General features: G+C 59.6%; 1 protein-coding gene across 1 annotated transcript; it reads right to left on the bottom strand.

The window, feature by feature from the left end:
- Positions 1-363: 363 nt before the first annotated feature.
- CPXM1 (carboxypeptidase X, M14 family member 1) lies at positions 364-23,941 on the bottom strand. The gene is made up of 14 exons (XM_038399009.2): positions 23,649-23,941; positions 21,601-21,708; positions 16,892-17,001; positions 15,844-15,983; positions 15,543-15,627; positions 13,466-13,616; positions 12,161-12,249; positions 11,900-12,023; positions 11,166-11,362; positions 10,039-10,218; positions 8,952-9,249; positions 8,255-8,394; positions 5,629-5,731; positions 364-3,304 (listed from the first exon to the last, which is right to left on the bottom strand). The coding sequence occupies exons 1-14, from the start codon at positions 23,869-23,871 to the stop codon at positions 3,042-3,044; spliced, it is 2,211 nt and encodes a 736-aa protein (XP_038254937.1). The 5' UTR covers positions 23,872-23,941; the 3' UTR covers positions 364-3,041.
- Between the last annotated feature and the right edge of the window lie 3,964 nt (positions 23,942-27,905).

The raw sequence follows: 27,905 nt of genomic DNA, 5'->3' as shown, positions 1-27,905 counted from the left end.
ACATGGTCTCACGCTGGGAAAGGGGGATGGGCTGATCCCCAAGGGGTGGAGCATAGGCCCCTAGGCTAACCCCTCCCTCAGGTGGGTGGGGCCGAAAACCAGGGGCGTGGCCTATTCACCGAACCTGTCAGTCACCCTGTAGGGGCAGGAGGGACATGGAAACTGCCTGGAGGGCGCCCATGGGGTCACCCACCCCTGCCCGTTCCCTGCCCCACAGGGCTGCCCCGTGCCCCTGCTCCAGGCCCCAGCCCTGCTGTGAGCAGCCCATGCAAGGGGCTTTGCACACACCCAGTCTCTGCCCCCCGCTGAATTAATAGTGCAATAAATGAAATGAAGAGAAAATAACCCACTGCCCACTCGCTCTGGAAGGTAAAACAGCAAAGGTTTATTGCTCCTGAGGATGTCACTTGCCTCGCAAGGACACCGAATGCCAGCATTGTCTCTGTAACTCATCAGCTGCTCATGCTGAGTTTGAGTGCCCCCCCGAGCAGTGGTCCCTTTCTCGCTGCCCCCATTAGGTCGGAGCCGCGAGCCATTGCTCCAATGCTATTTACACGCCAGGTTCCAGTCAGGTCCTGCCCGCAGAACAAAGCGCCCACTAGCCCTGGGCTCGCACGCAGGGATGTTGCAGCCTCCCTCGGGCTGTCTGAAAAGACACAGATGAGCTGGAAGCTCTGAATAACGCTTGCACGCCCTCGGCAGCGGCTGTCCCTGGACACTCTCCTCTGTTTGCTGGGGGCCTGACCCAGAGTGGGGCTGAGACCCACCCATATCTCCTGGCGGATGCAGCGGACGCTGGGAGCCTGTCTGTTTTGCACAGTCGCAGCTGCTGGCTGTGACCTCACATGCCTTTGCCAAGGAAAAAATTGTGACATCTCATGCAGGGGAGTGTGACTTCACCTGGGGTTCTAGGAGAACAAAGATCTGAGGCTAAAGTCATCCCTGGAGTTGCACTGGGGCAGAACCATATTCATACAAGGACCCCTCACAATGAAGGCCAAGGGGAAAGGAAGCTACAGGAGCCATTTGCTGCACCAAGTGGAATCATCTCTGCCTAGGATCTGGTCTGTGGCTCGTACGAGGTGCCAGCTAGTCCCTTTAGTATCAGCCTTTTAATTGTAATGCCCGGGGAAAACTGGAGCGAATACGAAATCCTGACCTTGTCCCCTTAACGTGCTTCTGCCGTGCCCTGGAGGGGCACCTCGCAGTTGAGAAGGCTGCTGGTATCTCTTGGGTTGGCCCTGAGGATACTGCCAATGGAGGGACAATTGGTGCCAAAGGTGGTGGTTTCAGTGAGGGTGCCACCCCTCTGGCCAGGAATTGGCTCCCCCAGATGTCTCCCGTTGTCTGGTGAAGTCAGATGATGGCATGCCAAATGAGCAGGTGCTGGCTATCTACAGGGAAGAAAACAGTCTCGAGAGTCCTTGGAAACTGTGCTGTCATTACTAATGGGGGGGGGGGAACAAGGTTATCCCTGACTGCACCAGGATCCCTTCACCCAAGGGATCTGGGAGTCCAGCCAGCGCACACCTTGCCATGGTTGGTACTGACTGACTGATGTATGTTTGCCCTGGATTCCTGCCCAGCCAGACCCTGTGCCAGGCAATTGAAGTCTTGCTTGTGTCATGCCCCTTGTGTGCCAGGAGCTTTTTTAGGGCCTGCCTGTAGTCTCAGATGCAGACTCTCTGCATGTTTCGAGGAATCAGTGGCAGCTGCCTGCTCACGCTCCAGGAGACTCGCATAGACACCACTTAGGGCATTTCAGGGGGCCAAACACTGCTCTTGGGGATTGTCACAGGGAGCCTCCCTCACTACCCAGTGTGCCGCACTGCCTGGCCTGTTTCTTGATCTCAACTACAAACACACCCCAGTCTGTTTCCCTTTCACTGTGTGTGTTATTCCTCCCTTACACTGCATAACAGAACGCTTTGTAGGCTAACAGCAGATATATCCACACAGCCTTTTACCCCTCAACTACCGAGCCAATTGCTTTGTTAGCCCAGCAACTGCCACCCAGGTGTCAGTAATCCCCCAAAGAAATGGATTAACTGGTTTAAATTAAGCCAGTACAGCTGATTGAACTCCCTCGGGCAATATCCCCCTCTTCTGACCTCACCACATGCAGGTCGAGAGAGGACAAGACCCTTCCTTGCCCATGGCAGTCAGGAGAGGAGAGCCGTGGCCCTCATCTTGAACCCAGCTCACAGGACTACCTCACATTCCTGAGGCCCTTCCCCTTACTTCTGCACGCCTGGGGCCTGCTGTCCAAATGCCTTGTGGTTACTGCAGCTTCCAGGTAGCCTTCACCGGAGGTTTCCTCCTGGGGGATTTGCCAAGTGGTGGCCGGGCAGAGCGGAACCGAACCCGTTGGCTGATGCCTCTATTGGGTGGCTGGACCGGGACCGGCATGATCCTTAGGCAACGGCTCGACCCATTAAACAGGGGTCTCCCTGGTCTGGCTAAGATGACAGCAGCCGTGCTGAGACCAGGCTGGGGGAAAGCTGCTCTTTGAGGTGTTACAAAGTCCTCTTCTGCTGGCAAAGCCCGTCCAGGGTGTCTCCCTGTGCCCCTAGGGAACACGCCTGCAGCTTTTTTTGTGCTACTGATTTCCGCTGTCTTCTTACCCCGCCCAGGCACCCCTCCCCCTGAACTGAGAGCAGCTGGGTGCTCAGCGGCAGGGTCTTGGGCTGGAATGCCAAGGAACAGAGCCAAGCACTGCGGGCAGGGCAGGGCAGGGGAGGGGGTAGGAAGGGACAGGACCCACGAGGACACTGTTAAGTGACGTGCCCACCTTTCCCTGTCAAAGCCGGCGCGACAGCAGGAAGGCGGGCGTTTGGTTCCCCCAGGACCACGTTCTCCCTGGGCCGGCAGTCACACTCCACTACAGATTCACGCGCATGAGTCAGACCCAGAGCTCAGAAGCAAAACAACACAGAGGAGCAAGAAGCCGCTAGACTAGAGAGCGTGGGGGAAGGAACGCGAGCCAAACAGAGCACATCCCTCTTCTACGTCCCCACACAGTCCCCTCATCCCCCTCCCGTTCACTGGGCCTGCCGCTGGGCCCTCAGCTTGCGGAGCCGCAGCTGCCGGAGCCGCAGGATCAGGTCCTTGGGGATCTTATCCCCCCTGGCCAGGATCTCGCGCAGCCGCTGCTTGGGCGTCTTGGTGAGCTGAAAGTCACAGAGGGTGGGGTTGTCCTCGTAGGAGACGCGGCACGTCCTGGTGACGGGGTGGTAGCCTTCGGCCGCAGCGGTGACCTCGTACTCGCCCGGGTTCAGCAGGCGCCAGTAGTCGCCATCGAAAGCTGCAGGGGGTGACAATAAGGCCAGGGGGAGGGCTGAGGGTCAGCCGGGTCAGGGCTGGGTCTGCTAGGGCCTGTCTCTGCTGAGCTCTAGTCTGCAAAGGGGCCATCTCAGTGACTAGCAGCCCTGTGTAGACAAGGCCTTGGCCCTCCCCTCCCCGGGGCCAACGCCGCGCTGCTCCCCCGAGTGCTGTCTGGGGCAGCAGATGGGGCTGGGGTGACTGGTCCCATGGCACAGCTCCCACTGCTGGGGCCGGTCCATCTCCCTTGTCAGCATCCATCTCCCTTTCCCTGATTTCACCCCATTCCCGCTATTTATACCCACCCAGAGCCCACCCCACCCAGCTTCTTCCCACCCTGGGGCCCTAGATCCATCCAATGCTGGCCATGGTCATCCCCATTCCCCCTGGGCTGAACCCCCCCCCCCACCGATTTAGTTCATCGGGACTGTGACACTGCACTCCAAAGGTTTTATGGAAATATGTTTGTAAGTGTAAATATGATGTAACTGGAATATGCTTCATACAAAAAGTCTCTTCTGCCCAAATAAATCTGTTAGTCTCTAAGGTGCCACAAGGACTCCACGTTGTTTTTGCCGATACAGACTAACACGGCTACTGCACTGAAACCTATTACAAAGCTTATAATCTACTAAGTGTGGTCATCCTATTTGTAGGTATGTATTCTTGTATCTGAAGCTAGAAATATGAAGTATTACTCTGAAGTCCTATTGTAATTATGAAAAGTGTGGGCCATTAATGGTGGCTTAGGATCTTGATGGCTCCTATTAACTAGAACAATTGGTTGTAAATGGCTCTGTTTACTTGTAAGCCTTCCTGTATATGGGGGGGTGCCAGCCAGTGAGTAATGAAGTCTCACAGGACATGTGAACATGTCACATGATACTGGAATCCATCTTAAACCTGGTGCTTTTCCATTTAGAAGGAAAGCTGGGAACCCAGAGAGAGATAAATGATTCCTGCCTTATGCCAAAGTATAAAAGGGGGGTGGAACAGAACAAAGGGGGCAACAGTCATGAGAAATCCCCTAGTTACCACCTGAGCTGGAACTAACAAGGGCTGTACCAGGGGAAAGGATTGGGCCCAGACTAGGAAGGAGTCTAGCCTGTGAAAGGTTTCAGAGTAGCAGCCGTGTTAGTCGGTATCCGCAAAAAGAAAAGGAGTACTTGTGGCGCCTTAGAGGCTAACAAATTTATTTGAGCATGATGAGCTCAAATAAATTTGTTAGCCTCTAAGGCGCCACAAGTACTCCTTTTCTTTTAGCCTGTGAAAGAAGCTTAGTGGAACATCTCTGAGGGTGATTTACCTGTATTAAGTTTCTTAAATGTATTAGGCTTAGACGTGCATGTTTTGGTTTATTTTGCTTGTTAACTTACTTTGTTCTGTCAGTTATTACTTTAAACCATATAAATCCTACTTTTTATACTTAATAAAATTACTTTTGTTTATTAATTAACCCAGAGTAAGTGATTAATACCTGCGGGAGCAAACAGCTGTGTATATCTCTCTATTAGTGTCATAGAGGGTGGACAATTTGAGTTTACCATGTATAAGCTTTATACAATGGATTTATTTTGGGTTTGGATCCCACTAGGAACTGGGTGTCTGGGTCCTGAAGATAGGTGACCTGCTGAGCAGTTTTTGGTTCAAGTCTGCAGCTTTGGGGGTGTGGACCAGACCTGGACTACATTAGTGTGTCTGGCTCAACAAGGCAGGGTTCTGGAGTCCCAAGCTGGCAGGGAAAACTGGCTCAGAGGTTATTCCAGCATGTCAGGTGACAGTCCCAAGGGGGGTCTCTGAGACCGAACCCATCACAGGGAGATCCCTGGGTGGGTCATCAGTGGGACTGATCCCAAGACCTGCATCTCTGAAGGCTCCGCCAGCTCAAAGCCAGCAGTGCACTCAGAGCAGGAATCCCTGGCCCCACTGAAGTCAGGAGAGCTTTGCCACCGATTGCATGGAGTGAGGACTTCACCCACAGACCGCTGGCTGGTCCAGCCACTAGAAGGGCTAGAGTGCCACCTTGTGCAAACGCAGGTTATACAGTCGCCTGCTCCCGGGGCCGCTCCCCTAACGCAGGCTATGGACCCGCCCCCCCCCACGGACCTGCCTCCCTGCGCCTGCACCCCGAATGTCTCCCCACAGCTGTCCAGTAGAGGCTAGCACTGCCCGGCTCACTGGTCTCCCAGTGACATACAGCTGGGGTGGCACTGCCCCACCACCCCATGTCCCTCTGCCCCTGCAGCCCTGGCAGGCCAGACGCCGTATTCTGCTCTGGCCACAGTGCAAGGGACGTCACTGGGATACCTGTTCTGATGTCGTGGTTGATGCCGTCCACGGAAATGATGGCGTCCGCAATTCCCTGCTCGGTGTCCTTGTCCCGAACGACCCCTTTAATGCCCCGGCGGACCTTGGCAAACACAGGACAGAGCACACCTCAGAGGGGGCTCCCGGGGCTAACAGAGCACACGGTCCATGAGGCACTGCCCCTCTCTGGGCCCCCTCGGTACAGCAGGGAGAGCGAGCCTGCCCCCCAGCCCAGGGTTATGGGGCATCACCATCCACATGCCATCGGCTGGGCGGCTCCCTGCAGTTTGTCCTGTCCCGGGTTAAACATCCAGAGCGCTGGGGTTTGTGCCCCTGGGCTGGGGTGGCTGTCCCGCAGCCGAATGTCCCGGTGGGGATCCTGGATCTCCCTTTGCTCCATCGCTGCTCATCGCCCCAGCAGGCTCCAACACCTCCCCTCCTCCCAGGGGGTTCCCCCTCATCCAGTCACACCATGGTGCGCTCATGGACGAACCCCAGGGAGATAGCTCAGCGTCACCATCCCCCGGTTCCGGAGGAGGTGCAGTTCGCCCAAGGCCATGCAGTGAGCCAGTGGCAGAGACAGGGTTAGAACCCAGGCATCCTGAGCTCACCCCAGCTACGGCGGCTGTTTCAGTCGTCACACAGCGGCTCTCCTGTCCGTGTGCGTGGAGCCCAGCTAGACAGGGCGAGTTTGCAGTCTCTCCCCAGAGAGCGGTGCCTTCAGCTACTGGCCACCCTCACTGTCCTCGGACTCCCTACCCTTTGCCATTCTCAGAGGTGCCCAGCCCTGAGCCCCGCAGGCACCAGCTGCTGAGAGCCCAGAGATTAACAAGCCACCCCATTACATGGCCCATACAAGCCCCTGTAGGAGAAGGGTGTGAAATGTGTGGGCTGCCAACACTGGTGAGAGAAGAGCCAAGGCTGGGACCCCTGCCTGCCTGGCACATGCTGCTCAAGGGCCCGAGCTGGCACCGGAGAGCTGGCCCCAATTATCCACTAGCCCCCCCCGGCAGATCATTGCACCACGGTGACCTCTGCAGCCACCAGCAGCTGCTGGTTTACGGGGCGTGTGTATGTCCAATGTGTGCTCAGTGAATCTGGGGACGCGGGGAAGGTGTCAGGCTTCGTCTACCCTGGGATTTGAGCCATTGATATAGTTTGAACGAGGCTAAACTGCACAGGTGCAAATCACACTGCACCAGTACAAGTAGCATCTACACTAGGCAGTGCACATAGGCTGGTGCCTGGGCGGGGGGTGAAAGTCCCCGTGTAGACAAGATTGAACATCCCTTAGGAAGGCGTCGCTCCCCCTGCTGACTCCCCAGAAGCCGGATATCACTATTTATTGTTTGGGAGCCCCCCGGCCTCAATGTAATTGACAGGTGGCAAATGAATAAGACCTTTTCGCACCACTGTAGTGGCTAGAGACTTAATTTCGATCCTGAAAGCAGAACTCTGGGCTGGAGAGAGGAGCTGTTTGCCAGGGCCCGGCCGGCGGGGTGATGCAATGGTGACAAATGGCTCTGTAGATCAGTTACGACCACTTGCAGAATTTGGGATTTTTGTGTGTGTTATAAATAAAGCAGGAGGTACCACGGATGTCTGTTCTCCCTGTGTTGCCCAGGTACAGGTGCTATACCAAGTGCAAGGGGGTAGGAGAGCAGGCGCCAAGGCTGCCTCATGGCAGGGAATACAGCCCAGGGGTCTTGGCCTTTAACCCAACCCTATACTTCCCTTCTTAGCTCTGTCCTCCCAGCAGTCCCTGCCGCGCAGTGCTTGGCATGGTTGGGTGCTCTGCCCACTGTCTCTTCATGCTCCCCTGAAGGCACTGCCAAGGCTGCTTGGCATGGTCGGGAAGGGGCTTGCCCGTCCCAGCTACTTTATGCCATTCCTCATTACTCTGATCACGTCTGCCGGAGGAACCCAGAGCTGCAGGTGGCAGGGCCCAAGATGGTATTTTTGTAGCTCTGTCCAGAGTGCATTTCAGCTACAAACCGAACCGCCATGCTTCTGGGGCTGCCCTGCCTCTGGAAGGGATGGACCCCCGTGTATAGCCGTGTGATGTCATTAATATCTGCTGCGCCCTGCGTCTGGGGACTCTGGGAGCTAATTGCTAACGTCTCTCACATCTTTATCTTCCATGATCTTCTGACTAGCCTTTAAAGAACTGTTATAAAGCCCTGGGCACTGTGTGCTTGCACATGCATATGCATATTGCCCTCTACTGCCTGGATTCAGAATTGCTGTCTGTGATTGCCCCTACACTGCTATCAGCTAATGGTGATTCCCCTTCAGCTCAAGGGGTAGGGGATTGGGTTTTGTCCTGATTGACACCCAGTTCCATACTCTAACCACTGTGTCTCCCTCCCTTCCAGGTGGCTAAGTGCTGCGCTGTCTCTCTTCAGCCTTGGCGCCGTGACGGGTTCAGTGCCAGCACCAACACCCAGCCAGAACCTGCCTTGGCAGGAGCAGCCGCTCCTGGGGCCTTGCCCAGCTTCCACAGGGCCACGTGACCTCCGCGGAGAAGCTCCAGGAGGCGCTGCCCTAGATACCCACATCCAAGAGCCGGGCAAGGCTCCGGGTCTGCCCTGGCCCCGAAGCGCCGCCCTTAGGCCCGGACACGCACTTGCTCCATGAAGACCAGCAGGGACTCCTTGTTGTTCTCCCACTCCCTGGACAGCTCGGACTCGTGCGGGAATTTGTCGCAGGACAGCTCTACAGTGACCTCAAAGCAGTTCGTGTGCAGGTAGCTGAAGTCGTTCATACCTGCACAGGGAGACAAGCATAAGGGGCGATCTGGTGCCACGCCAGAGAAGGGAGCTGAGCTCCTTATGGCAGCCTGCACTTGGAATGGTAAATACAGCAGAAGGTTGGGCCCTGTGCGCGGGTTTGTTATTGTAGGGTCACGCGGCAGCGACAGGCCCTTCGCGCTGGTTTGTTATTGTAGGGTCACGGGGCAGCGACAGGCCCTGCTGCAGGGTCACTCCTGAGTGATGGACGCAGGGGCAGAAGCTGTTTCAGCCGGGTCTGGCCAGAGGGCCGTTGAGCAAGGCCTGCCTGCGTCCTGAGCCAAGAAGCTCCGTTCCCAAACACAGTGAGGCCCTCCCCGCTCCCTAGTGCCAGCCAGTGCCCCGGACAGCGCCCACATTTAGGAACGGGCACAGCCAGGATCACTCCCAGCACGGGGGCCTTGGGACATGACGGGGCTCCAGTGCAGAGACCCCACATCCTGTCCAGCACAGGGCACATGGGCTGCCAGGACCTCCCTGCCCCAGGGGATTGAACAGCCCTTCCACCTTGGGCTCTGGAGCAGGGCCACCTACTTCCCGGCACCGTGTGCCAGTTGGCTCCGTTGATAATATTGCCCTCCCTGGTGAAGTCCTCGTAATGGCAGGGGCGGCGCTCGTCATCCACCATGGCCAGGTTGGTGGTGGCATAGACGGTGGCGAGCCAGCGGAAGACGGCGTCGTCGGGCGTGGGCGTCAGCTCCTGGGCCTTCCAGTAGGTGCGGGTCATGTCGTAGGGGTAGGTCACCACCAGCTCGCCCCCGTGCAGGTTGGCGCTCAGCACGAAGGGGTATTTCTGCATCCAGTCGATGACGGCACGGGTCTCCGGGGCCACCTGGGCAGGGACAAGCCTCGGCCTCAGAGCACTGGGGGCAGCGTGGGGACGAGTACCCCCGGGCGCTGAGGTCAGGGATGGAGCGTGAAGCATGTGGCCTGACTCGCAGGCCCTCGGCTAGGACTGGCTCCCATGCGAGGTGCTGCCGTTCTGCCCGGGCAGCATCTCGCACCCGCTTCACCCTGGGGTGAAGGGCTGCAGGAGGAGAAGGGCAATGCAGGGTGGCCATGGTGTCTGCAGGCCCCTGGCATGAACCCCTGGCTCCTCGTCGGGGCCTGGATTGTCCCACTCCCACTGCTTGCATGTGAAACCTGCTGGGCAGCAGCCCAGAACACCCTGGTTCACATCGGTCACCCTAGCCCCCGCCCCCCACTCTTTGCCTTACACCAAGGAGAATCCCCAGATCTCCCAGCCCCATCCATCCCTGCATCTCCCCCAATATCCCTTGCAGCCCAAAGCACCCCCTGCCCCCCAGAGCACCCCGTATGTCCCACAGCTCCCCCTATGTTCTCCAAACCCCAAACGCCCTGTATGTCCCACAGCTCCCCCTGTCCCCACACCACCCTATCCCCGCACCCCACAATGCCCCCTGTCCCACAGCGCCCCCATCCCCGCATCACCCTGTCCCCACATCCCACAGCGCCCTGTGTACCCCGCCCCCCACAGCAACTCCTATGTCCCCCGCACCCAGAGCACCCCCTACGTCCCCCGCACCACCCCCATCCCCACGCTGGTTCCCCATTCCCCCCCCATGCTCCCGCTCCACACCATGGGGCTGGCGGGGCTCACCGTGGCGTTGGCGAAGGTGTAATACTCCGGGATGGGGAGATAGTGGTTGGGGAACTTGTGAGGAACCAGCTCATTGTCTTCGGCGTCCCACAGGACCGTGTTGAGGTCGGCGAAGTTGTGGTTAAGATCGATGCCTTCGTAGGTCCAGCGGCCCATGGCCCAGCCTGCCAGCTCTGAGCCCTGCGTGGAGGGAGGGACGGCAGGAGAGCAGGGCTCCCCCTCCCACTCTCCGGGGCGCATTCAGAGCAGGTGGGGCCCCACAGATCAGAGACCCCCAATAACGGCTGGGCCACCGTGACATCCCCTGGCCTGCCATGGCCCTTCCCCCCACACCCGTCTGCCTCCCTCCCTCCTGGACAGCCCAGCCCACACCGGCCAGAGGGGCCCTCGCACCTCCTTCCGGGCTCCTCGCTCCTCATCGTCTGCCCCCCATCCCGGCGGGCTCCCCCCGTCCTCCCTGTGCGTCTGCGTTGGGAGAGCGCGCGACGAGGCCAATGCTCCGGGATCCCCATCGCCCTCCCTGCCTGCAGCCAAGGCTCTCCACGGCCAGCCCCTAGCACCGTTCGTGTGGCCATCCCCCTAGAGCCCGCCAGGCCCCTCTGGCCTGGGCCCCCGCTGCCAGCCCCAGGCCCACTCCCTGCTCCCCGCCGGGCCCCTGCAGGCACACGCAGCTCAGCTGCCTCGCTGCGGGAGCGAGCTGGGTTAAAGCTCCCGAGAGCCCTGCCCGCGTTCCCACCTGGGGCCAGGCCTCTGCCGCACCAGCACCTGCCAGCAGCACTGAACGCTGCTGTCCGGGCGTGCTGAGAGCGCCTCCTGCTGGCTTCACGGGAGCGGAGGGTGCGGGCATTCAGCACCCTGCCGGCCCTGCATCAGCAGGGTGCAGAGAGGGACCCAGCCCCTCCGCCGGGCTGGGATTCCCAGGTCACCCCTCTCCAAGCCAACCTGGCTGGTGCCCGGTGCGGCCGTAGCGCCGTGCCAGTTCCCCTGAGCCCGTAAGTGGGGCCACCCTGCGTCTGCAGGGGCCCTGAGGGGCGGTGAGGCGATGCCCACGGGACCCCCGGGCCCAGCAGCGGCGACGCCCGGCCCGCAGCTACCCTCCCCTCGACGCAGGCCCCCGCGGGCCCTACCAGCTTGTAGGCGGTCTCGTAGCCGTCGGGATTCATGGAGGGCAGCAGGTGGATGCGGGTCTCGCTCACCAGCCGGACGACGCGGGGGTTGCCCCGGGTGTACTCGCCGCACAGGTACTGCATCAGGTTGAGCAGGAGCTCGCGGCCCAGCACCTCGTTCCCGTGCATCCCCGCCACGTAGCGGAACTCCGGCTCCCCTGCCGGCGACACGCAGCCAGCTGCCCACGGAGCCCGCTTCCCGCCCGCCCTCTGGGCAACAGGCTGAGAGCGTGGCCAACCCCCGCCCACTCCCCGGGGAAATCTCTCCACATGCCAGACTCCCGGGGGAAGCGAAGCAGAGATTGGCCCCAGGAACAGCTCCGGGCCAGCTGGGGACCACGGCTGTCTGCGCCTGAGGCTCTGGGGGGCATCTGGGGGCAGACCCAGTGGGGTGCCTCGGCTCTGGGGGGCGTCTGGGGGCAGACCTAGCGGGTGCCATGGCTCTGGGGGGGTGGTGCCTGGGGGCAGACCCAGCGGGGTGCCCCGGCTCACGGTGGAGTTCAGCCAGGCAGCCTCGTGGGGGCAGCAGAGCAGGGGTGTAGATAGACGTCCCCCCAACCAAAATAGGACTCTCTGTGCGTGGCACGAGGGGCAGCAAACCGAGCTCCCGCTTTCTGTCCGCCAGCACCAGGGGTGCGTACGGGAAGCAGTGCCGGTGGCGTCTCCCTTCTCTGCCCCGTGCTGCGGGGACTCACCCAGCTCGTGCTGCCCGGGGTTGTCCGAGATCTCCATCACGTACATCTTCAGGCCCAGGTAGCTCTTGCCGATGCTGTAGACCCGGGTGATGTTGGGGCACTCCTCGTTCACCTTCTTCATCAGCTGTGAAGGGCAAGGGGCATGGCTAGCTTCTCCTGCCAGAGGCTGACGGGAGGCAGCTGCCCGACGCGTGCCTGCCTTCCCTGCCGGCGGCGGGAACCGCGAGGAACGGGCACAGGGCGGGAGCGAAGGGAACGTACCTTTCTCATCTCCTTGTAGTTGTGATGCCTGAAGTCCAGCTTGTCAGTCGGCACCGGGTCATTCTCCCAGGAGTAGATGTTGTTGGGGTCTGCAGGGAGAGAGGGGCATGAAATTCGGGGCCAGCGCCATGCCCAGGCACCAAGCGCTCCCGTGTTCGCTCGCAGGCCGCCGGCCCCCATTCTCCCCAGCCGGGGCCAGGCGAGGCTGCCCTCAGCAGCTGGATGAATGCAGCAGCCATCTTGGCTAAGGGCAGCCCACGGCCTCTTTCCGGCCTGAGAAGGCCCTTCGCTGAGGTCGGCTTGTGGCCCGTTTAGAACGAGGGGAGGCGGACGCCATTTTGGAAAGAGGGCAGTTCTCCCCGAGCGTCGCTAACGAAGATTTTGCACCCTCTGCTGACGGAGAACCTCCCCCTTACGGTGAATAATGGCAAAAAAACAACCAGTCAGCCTAAAAAGTTGGGTACGGATCAATCTCTTGCTCCAGATCCACCTCTCAGCTGCTGTGTGTGTAAACAGCCAATACCTGAGCTGACATCAACAGGACAAAACTTGTCTGATGCCGCGGGCTGCATTTCTTAAAGCGCCCATTTGCAGAATTAATTTTTGTTCACACCTGAATTCACGGATCCCTGTGTAACACCTCAGGCCGTGCATGCTGGGCTTAGGGTCCGGGCTGCCCGGCACGGGGGATACAGTCTTTCTCCTACATAACAGGGAGGCTATATCCCTACTTTGAGTGCAAAGTTCGCCCTGAACTACAGGGCACGGTCAGCACCTCCAGGAGAACAAGACGACGCAGAATTATACTAGCGAGTACTTAAAAATGCCCGAGCACGCCGACAGGGACAGAAATGTTCATGCTTCAGGGCTGGGCCTGGCTATAGCTCCTGGGTGGTCAGGAGGGAACGTTACCATCGGCAGGTTATCCCATCACCCAGGGACTCTCTCAAGCAGCTGGTACAGGCCACTACCAGAGCCTGGGTTAAAAGGACTGCGGGTCTCATCTGGCCCAGCAGCTCCTGTGTTGCTGTGCACGACCAGGCAGGGCTGTCGCGTGAGAGCCATTTCTCAGACAGCCACGTCCCAGACCATTTGGGACTTGTGCTCACAGTCCCAGCCCCGCCCGGGGACCTGGGGCTGCTAGCACAACAGAGGGTTGCGGAGGAGACAGGCAGGAGGGACTGAGAGCGAAGGGCCCCGGCTCGATGCCACACAGCAGAACGAAGGGGAAGACGGCCGGGCCTGGCCAGAAGGCCCCTCGGAGGGAGAGCGCAGGGACAAGCCCATCCCAGCAGCGCGTCCTACCTGGCAAGGGGCAGCCCAGGATCTCCGCCCTCAGGCAGATGGTGCCGTTCTCAAACCAGGTCTGGGGGTTGATGCGGATGTAGCGCGCCACCACCGGGGTGGGGAGTGCATTGAGCACGGGTGTCTCGGGGTCCTTGTTCCCCAGGAACACCTAGAGACAGACGGACACGGCACCGGCCTTCGGCTGCTTGCGAGGCTCATTCTTATCCCTGCTATAAATACTCGCCCTTCTGGGGGAGGTGACGGGGGCTGGCGTGCCAGACCCGGAGCCTGCAGCCCTGCACGCCCCCAGCAGCAGGAGCAGGGCTCCCCCATGCTGCCCCCTGCCCTTGGAGACACTGACCTCCCACCTGCGCCCCAGCTCTGAGCAGGGCAGCCTTGCGGTCTACTGCCACCATTGCCCAGGGCGCTTTTCAGGCCACACGCCCAGTTCCTCCCGGGGCGGGGGCTGGGATGGTGAGTCCTTCTTCAAACACAAGCCGAGATTCTCCCAGACTCCCGGGACTCTGGGAGCTGGGGCTTTTGCATTGCCAGGCAGCGAGAGCTGCCCCGTGTCTCCTGGCACTAGAGAAGCAGCGGGTGGGTCCAGCGTCCGCATTGCCCAGTTGGCAGCTCAGAGGGCCCGGGATCAGAACCCAAAGGGTTACGTCCGACCCAGCCCCCCGCCTGCTCCCCATAGCTCCCGTTCAACCCTTGATGAGAAACAGACCCGAGCTGCCTGCGTGAGGCTGGAACCTGGCACCAGGGAGGATGGTTCCCAGACCCAGGCTTCAGCCACAGGGATGTGCCAAACCCCAGGGAAACCAACAGCTGCTCTGCCCTGTGACAACAGGGCTCTAGGCACCCACTGGGGCCCGTGCCAGCTCAGAGCTCCCCAGGGAGAGAGACGCAGAGTGCAGTGTGGGACTCCCTCCACAGAGACCCCCTCACCGCCCGGCCACTAGCTCACCCCCACTGCCCTCCCCAGTGGGCCCAGGCTCCCTGTCCGGCTGCAGTGAGACGGGACAAGCCAGGCTGCACCCGCCTCTCCCCCAGGGCCGAGGGGGCTGGGAGCTGCCGGTTCCTTCCCCTGCCCCCCCAGGCTGATTGCTTTCTGCCTGTTTATGAACTCGTTTCTTTCCCAAAAGATTAGGCGGGAGGGGCAGGGAGAGGTCAGAGAAGAACTAATTCTATAGCGCAGACACACACACACACACACACACACACACACACACTGCACTTCTGTACACACACGCTGCACTGATTTATCTACACACACACTGCACTTATTTACACAAATACACAGAGCACGTATTTATACACGCTGCACTTATTTACACATGCACACAGCATGTATTCACCCACACACTGCACTAATTTATTTATACACACACTGCACATATTCACACATGCACTGCACTAATTTATTTACACATGTGGACACACACACACACACACACACCCTTCCAGCCCAGGAGGGGTGGGATTTTGCCCGGTCGCTGGGGGCTGCCAGGGGAAGCTGAGCTGCCCTGAGGCTCTGGCCATTCCCCACCCATACAGAAGCTCTTTGGGCAGAGGATGGAGCTCAGCTGATGCTGGGGCGCGGGGGGCCCCGCACAGGATGCACTACAAAGCCAGCCCAGCCCACACAGCCCTCTGCGGACTGGCTGGCACCGGGAGAGGGCTGCGGGGAGCAGGGAGGGGTCTGGTCCCATTGCGGGGCTGTCGTGGCTCCTGTTGCTGGGGGAAAGGCCCCTGACATGAGTGAGAGGCGCCCTCAGGCTGGGGTCTGGGCTGGCACAGCCTGAACCCAGGCTCCAGGGCAGCAAAGGTGCCTTAAAGCGCCCAGTGCCCTGCCCCTGCCATGGAGGGCTGTACATAGCTCAGCGAAATCCAGAGGATCTGACCCTGCACCTCTGTCCCTAAGTCCTCGAGGCCCAGGCAGGCCCTGCCACCCACAACCACCGGCTGTAAAAGAGCCCATGCACCTCGGTGCTGGCCCATCGCACTGGCTGCCTGACCCACCAGCCTCCTGTCCCCACGATGCCCCAGGGGTGGGCTACCCCATGCAGGGCTCAGCACCAGTGCTCCCACTCACCACCTCCTCCGTCCCGTTCCTGCTTGGCTGCCAGGAGTGCGTGTCGTTACTGAACTGGATTTTGTAGGAGGTCACCCAGTCGTACCTACATGGGGAAGAGGGGGAAGAGAGAAAGTCAGCAGTAGGATCAGAGTCACCAGCACTGAGGGGTTTAAAGGGACCCTGGCCCCCTTCCCCGATAGCCCCACAAGAGCTGTCCGAGAGCCTAGATACCACGATAATGGGCTCGCTGACCCAGCCAGTGGCTATGGCCACGGATCCATCACCCTGCGCTCTCTCCTCCCCTGCACTTGCTGCTTACGTCCAGATGGAGTTCAGCCCCTGCGTGATGACGCCGGTGAAGCGGGTCGGCCGCCGGGCATCAATCTCCAGCCACTGGTCCCGGTCCTTGTGGCCAGCACACCAGCCTCCGTCGTAGAAGTCACCGTCGTGAATCCCGGACTGTGGCAGGAAGGGGAGGGATAGAGAGAGCAGCGGGAGTACGTGAAGACGTGTGCTGGGAGTACCCGTGCCAGCGCCCCAGGGAGGTGGATTCCTTGCGGCAGGGACCGTCCCTTCCGAGTGTTTGGAGAGCGCCCGATAGATAGCAAGCGCTACTGCGAACAGATAACCCTACCCGAGATGGCCCTGTGGCTCATCGCCCCCCCAGAACTGGGGGGAAATTCACCAGCTCTGCGCAGGTCTGACTAGTCTGAGCAACGCTGCAATTGAATGTGGAGGGGGCGGGGGGGTATTTTCATTTGGGGTTTTGACAGAACAGCTACTTTGGCCAGAAGTCGCGAGTGCTCCCCCACCACGCCTGGGGCGCAGGCCAACGGAAGCCACTGTGCTGTCTGGAATGGGGCAGCTTTCCACACAAAATCCACACATCTTGGCTGGAAAACAGAGCCCTGGTTTCAGTGGGGAAATCCATGGAGCTGTGCAAAACTCCCACCCCCCCTGCAAAAACGGGCCCAATTCGCTGGTTCTGAACGAAATGGAAAGGCACCGTGGGCTGCTGTGTCATTATGTACATTTCGGGTACCTTATGGCGGCGCCCCGTACAGGTGGGGGCAATGCTCAGTACGACCCTCTTTAACCAGCTGCTGCAGGAGGTTTTCTCGCCCTCCAACGGAAGACGGCATAGTGAAGAGGTTAGTGTGGGGGACAGATGGGGCGACCCTGCTGTGGGAGAGTTAGGTGAGGGGGCTGGGGCTGCAGCCTGTCAGCCAGGAGCCCTCCCCTTTGGAGCTGTCAGGATGGCACCCCAGAGCCCATGGAGAGAGACGAAGCCCAGCTGGTGGCCAGGTAACTGCCATGTGGGCTGGGAGAGGCCTCGCTCCGAATGAAAGGTGCACGGCACAGCACACCTGTATATTGAGGCGTCCCCGGTGGGCACCCAGTCCGTAGCGCTTGATGCTGGAGGCTCGTAGCTGGAAGTCCGACACCCTCAGAGACTCCAGCCCCAGCGGAGGACATTCTGGTGGGAGGCCGAAGGGGTAAAGGAGAAGACAAAGTCAGGTTAAAGAAAAACCAGAGGGGCCAAGGGCATCCTTGGTGCAACTCCAGTGGCCTGCAAACAAACCTCTCCTCCCTGGAGCCTCGGCCAGCGACAGGGGCAGGAGGAGTGGGAGTCCGGGCCAGGAGCTGCTCCCCTCTGGAATCCCATCCCCTGAACAATGGGGAGACCCCACCTGGGGGCAGACCAGCAAGCTGGGCACCCTGGGGTGTCGGGGACGATTTCTCTCCTTCTCTCATTGGCTGGTGCCGAGTGGGACGTGATGTCCAGGGTGCCATGGTCTGGGTGACAGCCAGTACCAAATCTGGCTGGACCCTGCCGCCCTCTGCACTTCGCCTCACCTGGGCCCCAGTGAACACTGCTCAGCCTTTAATCTCCAGAGCCCACACCCGGCACTGACTGCAAACTCCCCCAGATGTGGCTGTGGGGCAGAGCTCCGGACTTGTAGCTCCCTGTCCTTGTGCTGGCCCCTAGACCTGGGCGGTAAGGGTATCCCTTGTGGCTTATTCTTCAGTGCCATAATGGGTCTAGGGGTAAGTGCTAAGTGATGGGGGTTACCCCGCAGCCTCAGAGAGCCAAATATTTCCTCATGTTTCCCTTTACTCGGTTTCAGCGTGTTTGATGAGCTCTTCCTCTGAGCCGATACAGAGCCCAGGGCCCAGCTTGCTGCTACGGGGCACTGGACTGCTCGCTTGGAGACCTCAAGTCTTGGCTGTCACAGAGGCTGCAGGCAGCACAGACAATGCCACCATCATCAGCAGGGAATGAGCCCAGGGTCTCACGCATCTACCCCCAGAGCCAGAGCAGAGCGACTTCAGCAGACCGGAGCCAGCTGTGCAGGGACACACTGAAACGCCCAGATCACGGGCCGTTGCCAACGACTCAGGGCTAACACCAGCGTTCCAGCCAGTTCCAGCCTGGCTGGTTACGTTCAGCTCTCCTATGATTCCCCCAGCAGTTTAAACCGCATCCGGCATTCCTCCTTGCTGCCTGCCCTACATTACTGCAGGGTTAATCTGCCTATTAAACAACGGCTGTGCTCCCCCCTCCCCAGAGGTGGCTCCAGCATTTCACGGTTGGGTGGAGTGCGGGCACAGCTGTTTGCAACACCCAGAACACCGTGTTAGGCTAGGAACGGGGATTATTTATTGTTACACCGTGCACAAAGTCCGTGGGGATCCCCTGGATACAGGGGGCTGCACACAGCCGCCAAGCCAGCCTGTTTCAGTTCTCCCCCGGCAAGGACCCAGAACGAGCTCCCAGGTGGTGTCTAGCTTTGCACACATCCCCCCTCCCTACCCCAGGCAGAGTGCAGCGCACTCAGCTCCAGCCTGCAGCCAAAACACACTGCTGGAGGCACAAGTGCTGCCGGAGATCAGGCCAGCGGATACCAGAGAACAACAGGGGCTGCTGAAACCACAACCACAACCTGTGAGGATGAGTCAAAGACGCATCATATCCCGGCACAGCTAGCGCAATCCCAGGGGGTCTGTGTGGGGGATGGGGCCAGGCCGGTCACAGCTGTTCCCCTGTGGAACCTCACGCTGCAGGCTGGGCTTGGCGTGGCTCAGCTCTGCCTGGCCCACGAATGCTTTCATGGCGCTGAAATCCCCCTGGGGACCAGTCATGCCACTCCCAGTGCGACTCCTGCTGCTTGGAAGCAGCCCCCCCACGTCCTCCCGACCAGGGCTTTGGAGCCACTGAGGCAGGGACAGCACCTGGCTGAGCCCATCGTTTTGGATACAAGCAAGGTCAGTAACAGCCACTAGGCCACATGGACGCCAGGAGCTCCTGCCCTCAGCACCCAGCCCAGGGGCACCCACCAGCGCCCTGGCGTCTCTGGGAAGCCCAGGGCAGGGAGGGATGGCAGCACCTCTCTGCCTGTGCTAAGGTCACGCGGTGCAGGAGGCTTGGGGACTGGGGATCAGGCTCTGCTGCTTTGCATGCCCCTCCTCAGTGCTCCTGTGCGAGTCCCCAGCTCTGACAGGGCCTCAGCCCACGGCTTCCCCCAGCTGCGGGGCCCTCTGGCCCGGTCAGCCACAGGACACAGCGAGGGCCCCTGCAGCAGATCCGGCCTGGTAACGGTGCAGACCAGCTTCACTCAGACCCAAGTGCATTGGCATGGCTTAGCTCTTGTGTGGGCATGACGCCCCCAGGCAGCGCCTGCCTCCTGCCACTGTACGCCTCCCCAGGGACCCGGCTTGGGAGACACCCCCCCCCAGAATGCTCCTGGGGGACCAGTGAGAACAGGAACCATTAGGTAACGCTGCTCCCAGACCCTGGAGCAATCTCAAGGCTAGGATTTGCCTCACAGAACAGCCCAGTGCCCCATCTCCCCCTAGGGTTGCCAACTTTCTAATTGCACAAAACCAAACACCCTTGCCCTGCTCCCTTCCCATCTCTTCCATGAGGCCCCACCCCTGGACCGCCTCCTCTCCGTGGTTCTGCCCCCACTCACTCCATCCCCTCTCCCTCTGTCACTCGCTCTCCCCCACCCTCACTCACTCGCTCATTTTCACTGGGCTGGGGCAGGGATCCGGGAGGGGGTGAGAGCATCGGCTGGGGGTGTGGGCTCAGGAGTGGGGCCGGGGATGAGGAGTTTAGGGTGTAGGAGGGGGCTCCGGGCTGGGACCGAGGGGTTCAGAGGCGGGAGGGGGATCAGGGCTGGGACAGAGGGCTGGGGTTCGGGAAAGAGTTTGGGGTGCAGGCTCTGGGTGGTGCTTACCTCAAGCAGCTCCCGGAAGCAGCAGCATGTCCCCCCTCTGGCTCCTACGCGGAGGCACGGCCACGAGGCTCTGCATGCTGTCCCGTTCGCGGGCACTACACCCACAGCTCTCATTGGCTGAGTTTCCTGGCCAATGGGAGCTGCAGAGCTAGCGCTTGGGGTGCAGAGCCCCCTGGCTGCCCCTACATCTAGGAGCCAGAAAGGGGCCATGCTGCTGCTTCCGGGAGCCACATGGAGCCAGGGCAGTCAGGGAACCTGCCTTAGCCCTGCTGTGCCACTGACTGGACTATTAATGGTCTGGTCAGCGGTGCTGATCGGAGCCGCCAGCATCTCTTTTCGACCAGGCATTCAAGTCGTAAACCTGGCAAACCTATCTTACCCCCAGTACCCCCTTCCTGCCAGGCAGAACAGCCCAGAGACCCCTCATCTCCTCCAGTGCTCCACTCTCCTCCCAGACCTGCCCATCTCTCTGGCTGATTCCCAGGGAAGCACAATCCCCACAGCCCAGGGACACTGGTTCCCCACCGCACCCTACGGAGGAATGTTCTCCAGCCCCATGCTAGTGATCAGCTCCCGCGGTGATGCAGGAAACCACGCAGTTCTTGCTCTGTGCCACTCGCAGATGTGCCCAGCCCCAGACTCGCGCCCCAGACTCGGCGTCTCCTGCTGGGATGCTGCCAAAGGCTCCTGGCCAGGCTTTGCTCCCTACACTAGACGTTCCCTGGAAATCTCCCCAGTACAACTCTTGAGGGGCTAGCGAGAGCGGGCGCCCTGCCTCACGAGGCCTGAGCAGGAAACGCTCCTCGGTGCTGCCTGAAACCACAAAAGCCTGAGGAAAAACAACAGTGCCAGCTTTCCAAGAATAACCCGCGGGAGCCCGGGCTGGCCCTGGGAAGGCTGGCTCCTTCATTGGAAAGGTTCTGAGGCTCTGCCCGGGGGCACCTAGGGGGTAGCTGTATGTGCATGTGGGAGCTTGTGGGGGAGTGCGGAGAGGGCATGTGGGGGCGTGTGTACATGCCAGTGTGTGAGTGGGGGATACATGGGGGGACATGTGCATGAGGATGTTTGTCAGTGCATGGGGCAGGGGGGTGGGTACGTTTCCACATGTATGTGAGCCCGTGGCAGTCCCCGTGGGGTGCCCAGGGCTGCTGACAAGGTTTGCTGGGGTGTGTGGGGGCTTAAGAATCCAGCCCCGCTCCTCCACAATGGAAAGTCACCTCTGCCCCAAAGGGAGAAGGAAGGAGCTGACACCGATCGCAGTGTCATCTGCCTCCCAAGCCGGACAACGTTAGGCTTAGGGTACAAAACCACTAGGCCAGCCGGGCAGATCCCGAGACAGCCAGACAGCCGGCCGTGTGTACGCAGCCCCCCGACAGATTTCCCAGGACAAGGGGCACTCCCGGGAAAACCTGAGCAGGTGGCAATGCCACTTCCAAGCCGCCGCTGGCCCTGTCCATCTCTGCAAGGCAGGTAAGCGTCGGGCACCGGAGCAGGGCACTGGCAATGTAACGGGGGGCAGGGGGCAGCATATAGTCAATGGAATTTTGTATCAGCCCCAACCCCATCAGGGTTCCCTTGGACAGGCCGGCAGGGGTGGGGTGGGGGCAGGCGGAGCTGCAGGACTCCGGGGTCTCTGCTGTGTAGGACCGATGTGCCGCAGGCCCTCGTCTGTGTGCGCGTATGGCCATGCGGGAGCTGGAGGAGAGACCGGTGCTGGCCAAGGGGAACCGTGCAGAGCAGCCGGGATTGCTTTCTGCAGCCTGGGAGCACGGCATGGGGCTCAGAGGGGGCACCGGGCTGCGGGGGCAGTGACCAGAGACGGGGGAAGTACGTACGTGGCTGCTGCTCGGTGGCTGCTCCCTGGGCCGGAGCCTTGGGTTTCTTCTTCAAGACTTTTTTCTTTACTACTTTAACCCGCACGGATGTTTTCGCGGTGCCCCTGGCTGGAGAAAGACAAACCAGACACACGGTCACCCTGCTCCTCCTCGGGGAGGGGGCGCCCGGAGCGGGCAGCGCAGCAGCGAACTCCAGACCGAGCAGCCGGGCTGGGGGACACGGGGGCTGCGATTCAGGGCACTGCCGGCCGCCGGGCCTGCCATGGAGGAGGGGGGCCGTGAGGGTTGTGCTGCTCCCTCTAACCTGAGAGATCAAGGCTCCGCTGTGAACAGCTGGGGACTAGTGTTTCCTGCTGCCCCAGAGCTCAGCACCAGCATCACCCCAGAGAGCAAGGGACCCAGCTTTGCTGGAGCGGCCCTGAGGTCGCTCCCTGCGGGTCCTGTCCGCTGGGACTCCGACAGTGTCCCCAAGCAGCTCCGCTGCCGTCTCTGTGCTGCACGGCCTGGCTGCTGGGAGCCCACGGCCGCAGCAGGGCCAGAACTCGGTTCCTCCGGCTCCAGCAGCTGCAGCTAGAGGAGCCCACGAGGGGCCATCAGTGCAGGGCCTGGAACACTGACTGGAGCTGCTCGGTCCCGTCTCATGAAGGCGGCTGGTGCCCGGGTGCCCTAGTGAGTTTGTCGGTAAGTTTGTGGCAGAGCAGTGAGGCACCCAGGGCTGTTGGATCGCGGGGGTTCCCCTGGTCCCAGACTTCAAAGCCGGCTTGCTAGTTCCCCCCGCCTGGCACGGAGGAGCCTGGCAGTGGAGGGGAGGGCTGGGGCTAGCGTGCATGGATGGGTTCTAGACTGCTCCATTCCCCGACTCCTCTCCCTGGGCCCCCGGCTCAGAGAGCCCATGGTCGCTCCTCCACCCCTTGAGCCAAACCCAGCTCCCGCTGGAGGCGAGGGGCCTGGCTGTGCTGTGGGTGGTGGGATCTGGGAGCAACCAGGCACAGGGGCCTCTTGTCCATCACCCAGGGCCAGGATCCACCAATCACGGCCTCCCTCATCGACTGTTCAGCAGAAAGTTGCTGGCGAAGCGTGGAACAGGCCAGCTGGCACCCAGCGAGCAGTTTGGGGGAGAGCCAAGGGGAGAGCAGCCCGGCCAACCAGTCCCCTTGGCAGGCGAAGCGAAGGGAAGAAATACTGTGAGGGGATCTGGGAGACTCAGAGGTAGGATTTCCCCCCCCAGTTCCCAGCAGCTGAGCGAGCCCCCAGCCCTGACACAGCTCAGAGCAGCCTGTTTGCAACTCAGCAACTTCGCACAGCTTGTGTGTTACTGCAAAGAAGTGCGAGGGAAGCATCCGGTGTGCCAAGCTGGCCACCCCGGGGGATACTGTGCAGTGAGAGATCCCCCACCCCCAGCACCACACAACCAGCACACAACACACCGGCACAACCCACACCCCACAAAGAGCACACAACAAGCTGGCAACACACAACACACCCAACAAAGCACACACAACACATTGGCACCAATCCACACCCCACAAAGAGCACACAACATGCTGGCACCACACAACACACCCGACAAAGTGCACACAACACAGACCCGCACCACCCCATACCCCACAAAGATCACACAACACACCCGACAGAGCGCACACGCCAGGCCACAGAACACAGCCCACAAGCCCACAGGAAAGAAAGTGGCAAGCAGAAGGCTCTGCAATAAGGAATGCCTCGCACCTCCCAGGACAGGACGCCCGCCCGGGAAAAGAAAACACAATGCAAGCCAGGACCGAGCAGAGCCCCCAGGACGCACCATGCCCCAACACAACCACCGAGAGCCCCACGGGAAGCCACGCCAAGCAGAGCGCACCACAGCAGCGCAGACACCCCGCACCAGTTCTCTGCTCTGGGGGTGGTCGTCTCTCATGGACGCAACACGGCCCCAGGAGACACAACCACACACAGCTGAAGGCTGGAGCGTAGAAGAGGAAACACCAGAAAGGACCCGACCCCTCATCCCCCTCCCCCAAGCGCCCGTGCCAGGGGGCTGCAGCCCCTACCTTCACCATCCGCTGCCTTCCCCTCGGCCAGCCGCAGCCTCTTGCCCTCGCCCTTGGAGACGGGCTCCTCCAGCTGCCCCGGGGTGCTCGGCGCTGCGGGGGCCGCCGTCACCTCCCGCTCGCCGCCCGGGCGGAGGGTGGCGCGGCCAGGGGCCCCGAGCGCGCCGGGCAGGCGGGCTGCGGGGGCGAGGGCCAGGAGGAGCAGCAGGGGCAGCGCCAGCATGGCGAGGGGCGCAGGGGCTAGGCGGGGCGCAGCGGACAGGGGCGCGGGGGGCGCTGCTCCGGCTCCGTGCGCTCCGCCCGCCCCGCGGCTGGTCCCTCCCTCGGCCCCCCGGGCGAGCGCCACACAGCTACCGCATTGCGCGGAGTAGCGGGGCCCGCCAAAAGCGCCTGGCTCCCGGCTGGAGTGGGGCGGGGGCGGCGGCTGACCCCCTGGAGGGCACAGGCCAGAGACCGGCCCCACAGTCCTTCCTAGGCCACTGGCATCGGGCGCTGGCTCTGGCCAGGAGGCGACGGGCCTTTGCTGCCCCCCCGAAAAGGTGCCAGGGGACCTGCCTTCTAGTCCTGCCACCTGGCCCTGCCACCCCCCACCCCCTGCCATGGCTTTGGGCCAATCATTTCACAGCTCTGGGCCTCAGTTTCCTCATCTGTAAAATGGGGCTTCCCCCTCCGCGAAGATCCCCCTTGCCACAGCCACTCATTAATGCGTTTCTCCTCCTCAGACCCTGGCAGCAGGGCAGGGCTGTTATCGGCACTGGACAGACGGGAAATGAGGCCAGACAGACTTTGGATCAATGGGCTTTAAGCCCCTCAATACTCCTAAGGACCTGAGTCTATGTTTCTTGTCCAAGGCCACACCAGGGGGCGGTAGCAGAGGAACCAGGGACACCCAGGCCTGTGCCCAAGCCCCTGGGCCGACCTTTCTCCTCTGCCTGATAGTCCTAGGAGAGGGTGTTAATCAACTAGTGCTTGGGAGCCGCTTTGGGCTTCTTGGATGGAAGGTGCTAAACTAGTGTTGGAACAAAAGTCCTGCGGGAGGGGACCCTGCTGGCTCTCAATATGCCCTCAGCCCCACGGGGTGCATGTGCCTCCATAGCCCATTGCACACCTCTGAGGCTGTGCAACACTGACAGTTAAGTATCACTATTAATATGGGACCTTCAGTGGAGCCTGCACCAGTGCGACTGAGGGCAGAAATCAGCCTGGCAGGCTCTGTCTCGGTTCCAGAAAAATGTGAATGAAAATTGGCAGTCTTTTAAGAACACCCTTACTGGATGCCCCAAAAGTCAAAATCAAGACTGAAGGTTATACTGGTTAAAAAGCCAGCCTGGTTTAGAGGGGAAGTGCAATATTTATATATATAACTAGTGGAAGAAAGGGCAAGTTGATAGTAATGAATATAAATCAGAAGTTAGGAACTGGAGAACATTGATAAGGGAAGCCAAGGGACACAAGGAGAAATCTGTGGCCAGCAGAGTTAAGGACAATAAGTTCTTTAAATATATTAGGAACAAAAAGAATCCTGACAATGGTATTGGTCTATTACTAGATAGAAATGGCAGAACTATCAATATTAATGCAGAAAAGGGAGAAGAAATATTTGTGTTCTGTATTTGGGGAAAAAACAGATGAGGCAGTCTCATCATATGGTGTTAATACTCTTTCTATTCCACTAGTATCACTGGAGGACAGTAAACAGCAGCTGCTAAATTCTGACATTTTAAACCAGCAAGTCCAAGAGTTTTTAAAGAGCTGGCTGAGGATTAATGTCGCTTTTCATCAAGTCTTGGAGCACTGGGGAAGTTTCAGAAGACTGGATGAAAGCTAATGTGCCAATTTTTAAAAAGTGTACAAGGGATGACCAGAGTAATTATAGGCCTGTCAGCCTGACAATGATTCTGGGCAAAATAATGGAGCAGCTGATATGGGACTTGATTAATAAAGAATTAAAGGAGGATAATGGAGTTAATGCCAGTCAACATGGGTTTATGAAAAATAGATGCTGTCAAACTAACTTGTAATCTCATCAAAAAAAGATACCGAGTTTGGCTGATAAAGGTAATAGCTTCGACACATTATACTTAGACTGTTGTAAGGCATTTGACTTGGTACCATACGGCATTTTGAGTAAAAACCGAGACCAATATAAAATTACCATGACACACATGAAATGGATTAAATGCTGGATGACCGATGTCCCTTCCAACTCTGATATTCCATGATTCTATGATAGGTCTCGAAATATAACAGTAAATGGGGAATTGTGATGGTAGGAGGGGGTGTTGTATTTCCAGTGGGGTCCCCCAGGAATCGGTTCTCGGCTCTAGGCTATTTAACATGTTTATCAATGACCTGGAAGAATCTCAAGTAGGAGTCGAGAGGTGAATTCCCTGCTGTATTTGGCCCTGGTGCGACCGTGGCTGGAAATTGTGTCCAGTTCTGGTGTTCGCACATCAAGAAGGATGTTGATCAATGGGAGCGGGTTCAGAGAAGAGCGGTGCAGACATGTCTGTGGTGGTCTCCCCCAAAGTGCTCGTATCTATGACTGACAACATGGCAGTGGCTGGGAGATGGGAATAACCTCACAACACTCCTGGGCCAGAAAGGATCATAGGACCCCAAAAGACATCCCAGGAGGGGAGACTGGGACTGGAACGAGGAGCCTGGGCTGGGGAAGAGGCAGGGCAGGGACAGGCTGGAGGGGAAGGGATAGAAGGGACGGCTGGGAAACACCCCAGACTGGCCATCCTCAGAGATTTCAACACGCAGCCCCAGAACTCCTCTCCTGGCTCCTCTCCTGTGGACTCTTGCAGGTCGTCTCTGGTCCAGCCCACCCAGCTGATCACACCTGGGCCCTGCTCTGCGGTCCAGCTGTCAGTGTTGAGGACATCACTGCCCAGCCACTGTCCTGTGCTGACCATCCCCTCACTAATGCATGGCCGGAGCTCTCCCAGCTGCAACACGAGAGACCCGTGGGACAGCACCTCCCCTCCCCACAGGACAAGGAGTTGAGAATTTGGCGAATCACCATCACTGCACGCTAGTCATGTGCACGCTGGCCCCAGCAGGCCCTCCCTCCCCATCGCCCACATCTCTGAGGTTCCCAACTCCCAGAGCCGGATGGAGAAAGGGGCTAGAAACTCGAACGCCAGTGACAGAAAACGAAGGCTGCTAAACACAGGATGAAACCTAATGGAGCCCACCAAGCCTATGCTGAGGCTGGATTACAGGCCAAGAGAACCTGCCTAGCAGCCTCCACTGAATTGGACATGTCCTGCCCGGAGGAGCTAGCCAGGGTGGTGAACCAGCCTGCATCAGCACCAAGCACCAAGTGCTGTGCTGAGCAATCATCCGACCACCCTGAAACGATCATGCACGTTGGGGAAGGCCTCTCCAAGAGCCTGGATCCACCTACCCAGAACCCCCTGCAATCCCAGAGCTCAGCCCACTCACTCCTTGACAGTATCCAGAACGCCTTAAGGACACTAGACCCAAGAGCTGTGAATCCAGCCCTGCCCCTCCCGGCTGGTGGGAGTCACGAGTCACGGGCAGGGCCTGTAGGCATATACACTGAGTGGCAGCCCCTGCCCCAGAGACCTCACAGTCTAAAGCGATGGCCCAGGATGGTCGTTGCACCCATTGTACAGGCGGGGAGCTAAGGCACAGAGAGTCCATGGTACAGCAGGGATTGAAGGCAGATCTCCGAGTCCCCCCCCAGTGCCTTCACCACAACCCCATCCTCTCCCTCTGTATTTCAACCTGCTGAGCACCCAGAACTCCAGCTGGCACCGGGGTGCTCAGCACCTCTGAGCATGCGGCGGTTGAGCTCGCAGGGCTAGCAAGTGAAGCTAGCAAGGCCTGTGCCTCACGCACTGAAGCCAAGAGGCCTCATTCACACTGGGAAAGTTCTCCGAGCCTTTGTCTAAAGGCAGGCACGATACGTTTGGGCAGGAAGGTGTTACAGATCCATCTCCCCAAGCCAAGTGACTGGAAAAGAAATGCTGGAATTTCTCTCCATGGGCTTTTCCTGTTTTCTTTCCTTCCCTTTGCAGCAAAAACACACACACTCCTTATGTAACTGTGCTCCAGATTTCCCCCCCCTCTTGCACGTGCCTTAACTCCTCCAGAATTGCTCTGGTTTTCCCTTTCCACGGCATGGCAATGGAGACTGCCTTCGGCTCCTTGAACACTGGCTTTGTCACTTGAAATACTGAACCCCAGCAGAGTGCCTCAGAAATACCCTAGCAATTCTGTTCC

This window comes from Dermochelys coriacea, chromosome 4, assembly GCF_009764565.3.
Source record: "Dermochelys coriacea isolate rDerCor1 chromosome 4, rDerCor1.pri.v4, whole genome shotgun sequence".
Taxonomy (NCBI): Eukaryota; Metazoa; Chordata; order Testudines; family Dermochelyidae; genus Dermochelys; species Dermochelys coriacea.
This window is presented reverse-complemented; position numbering and strand designations above follow the sequence as displayed.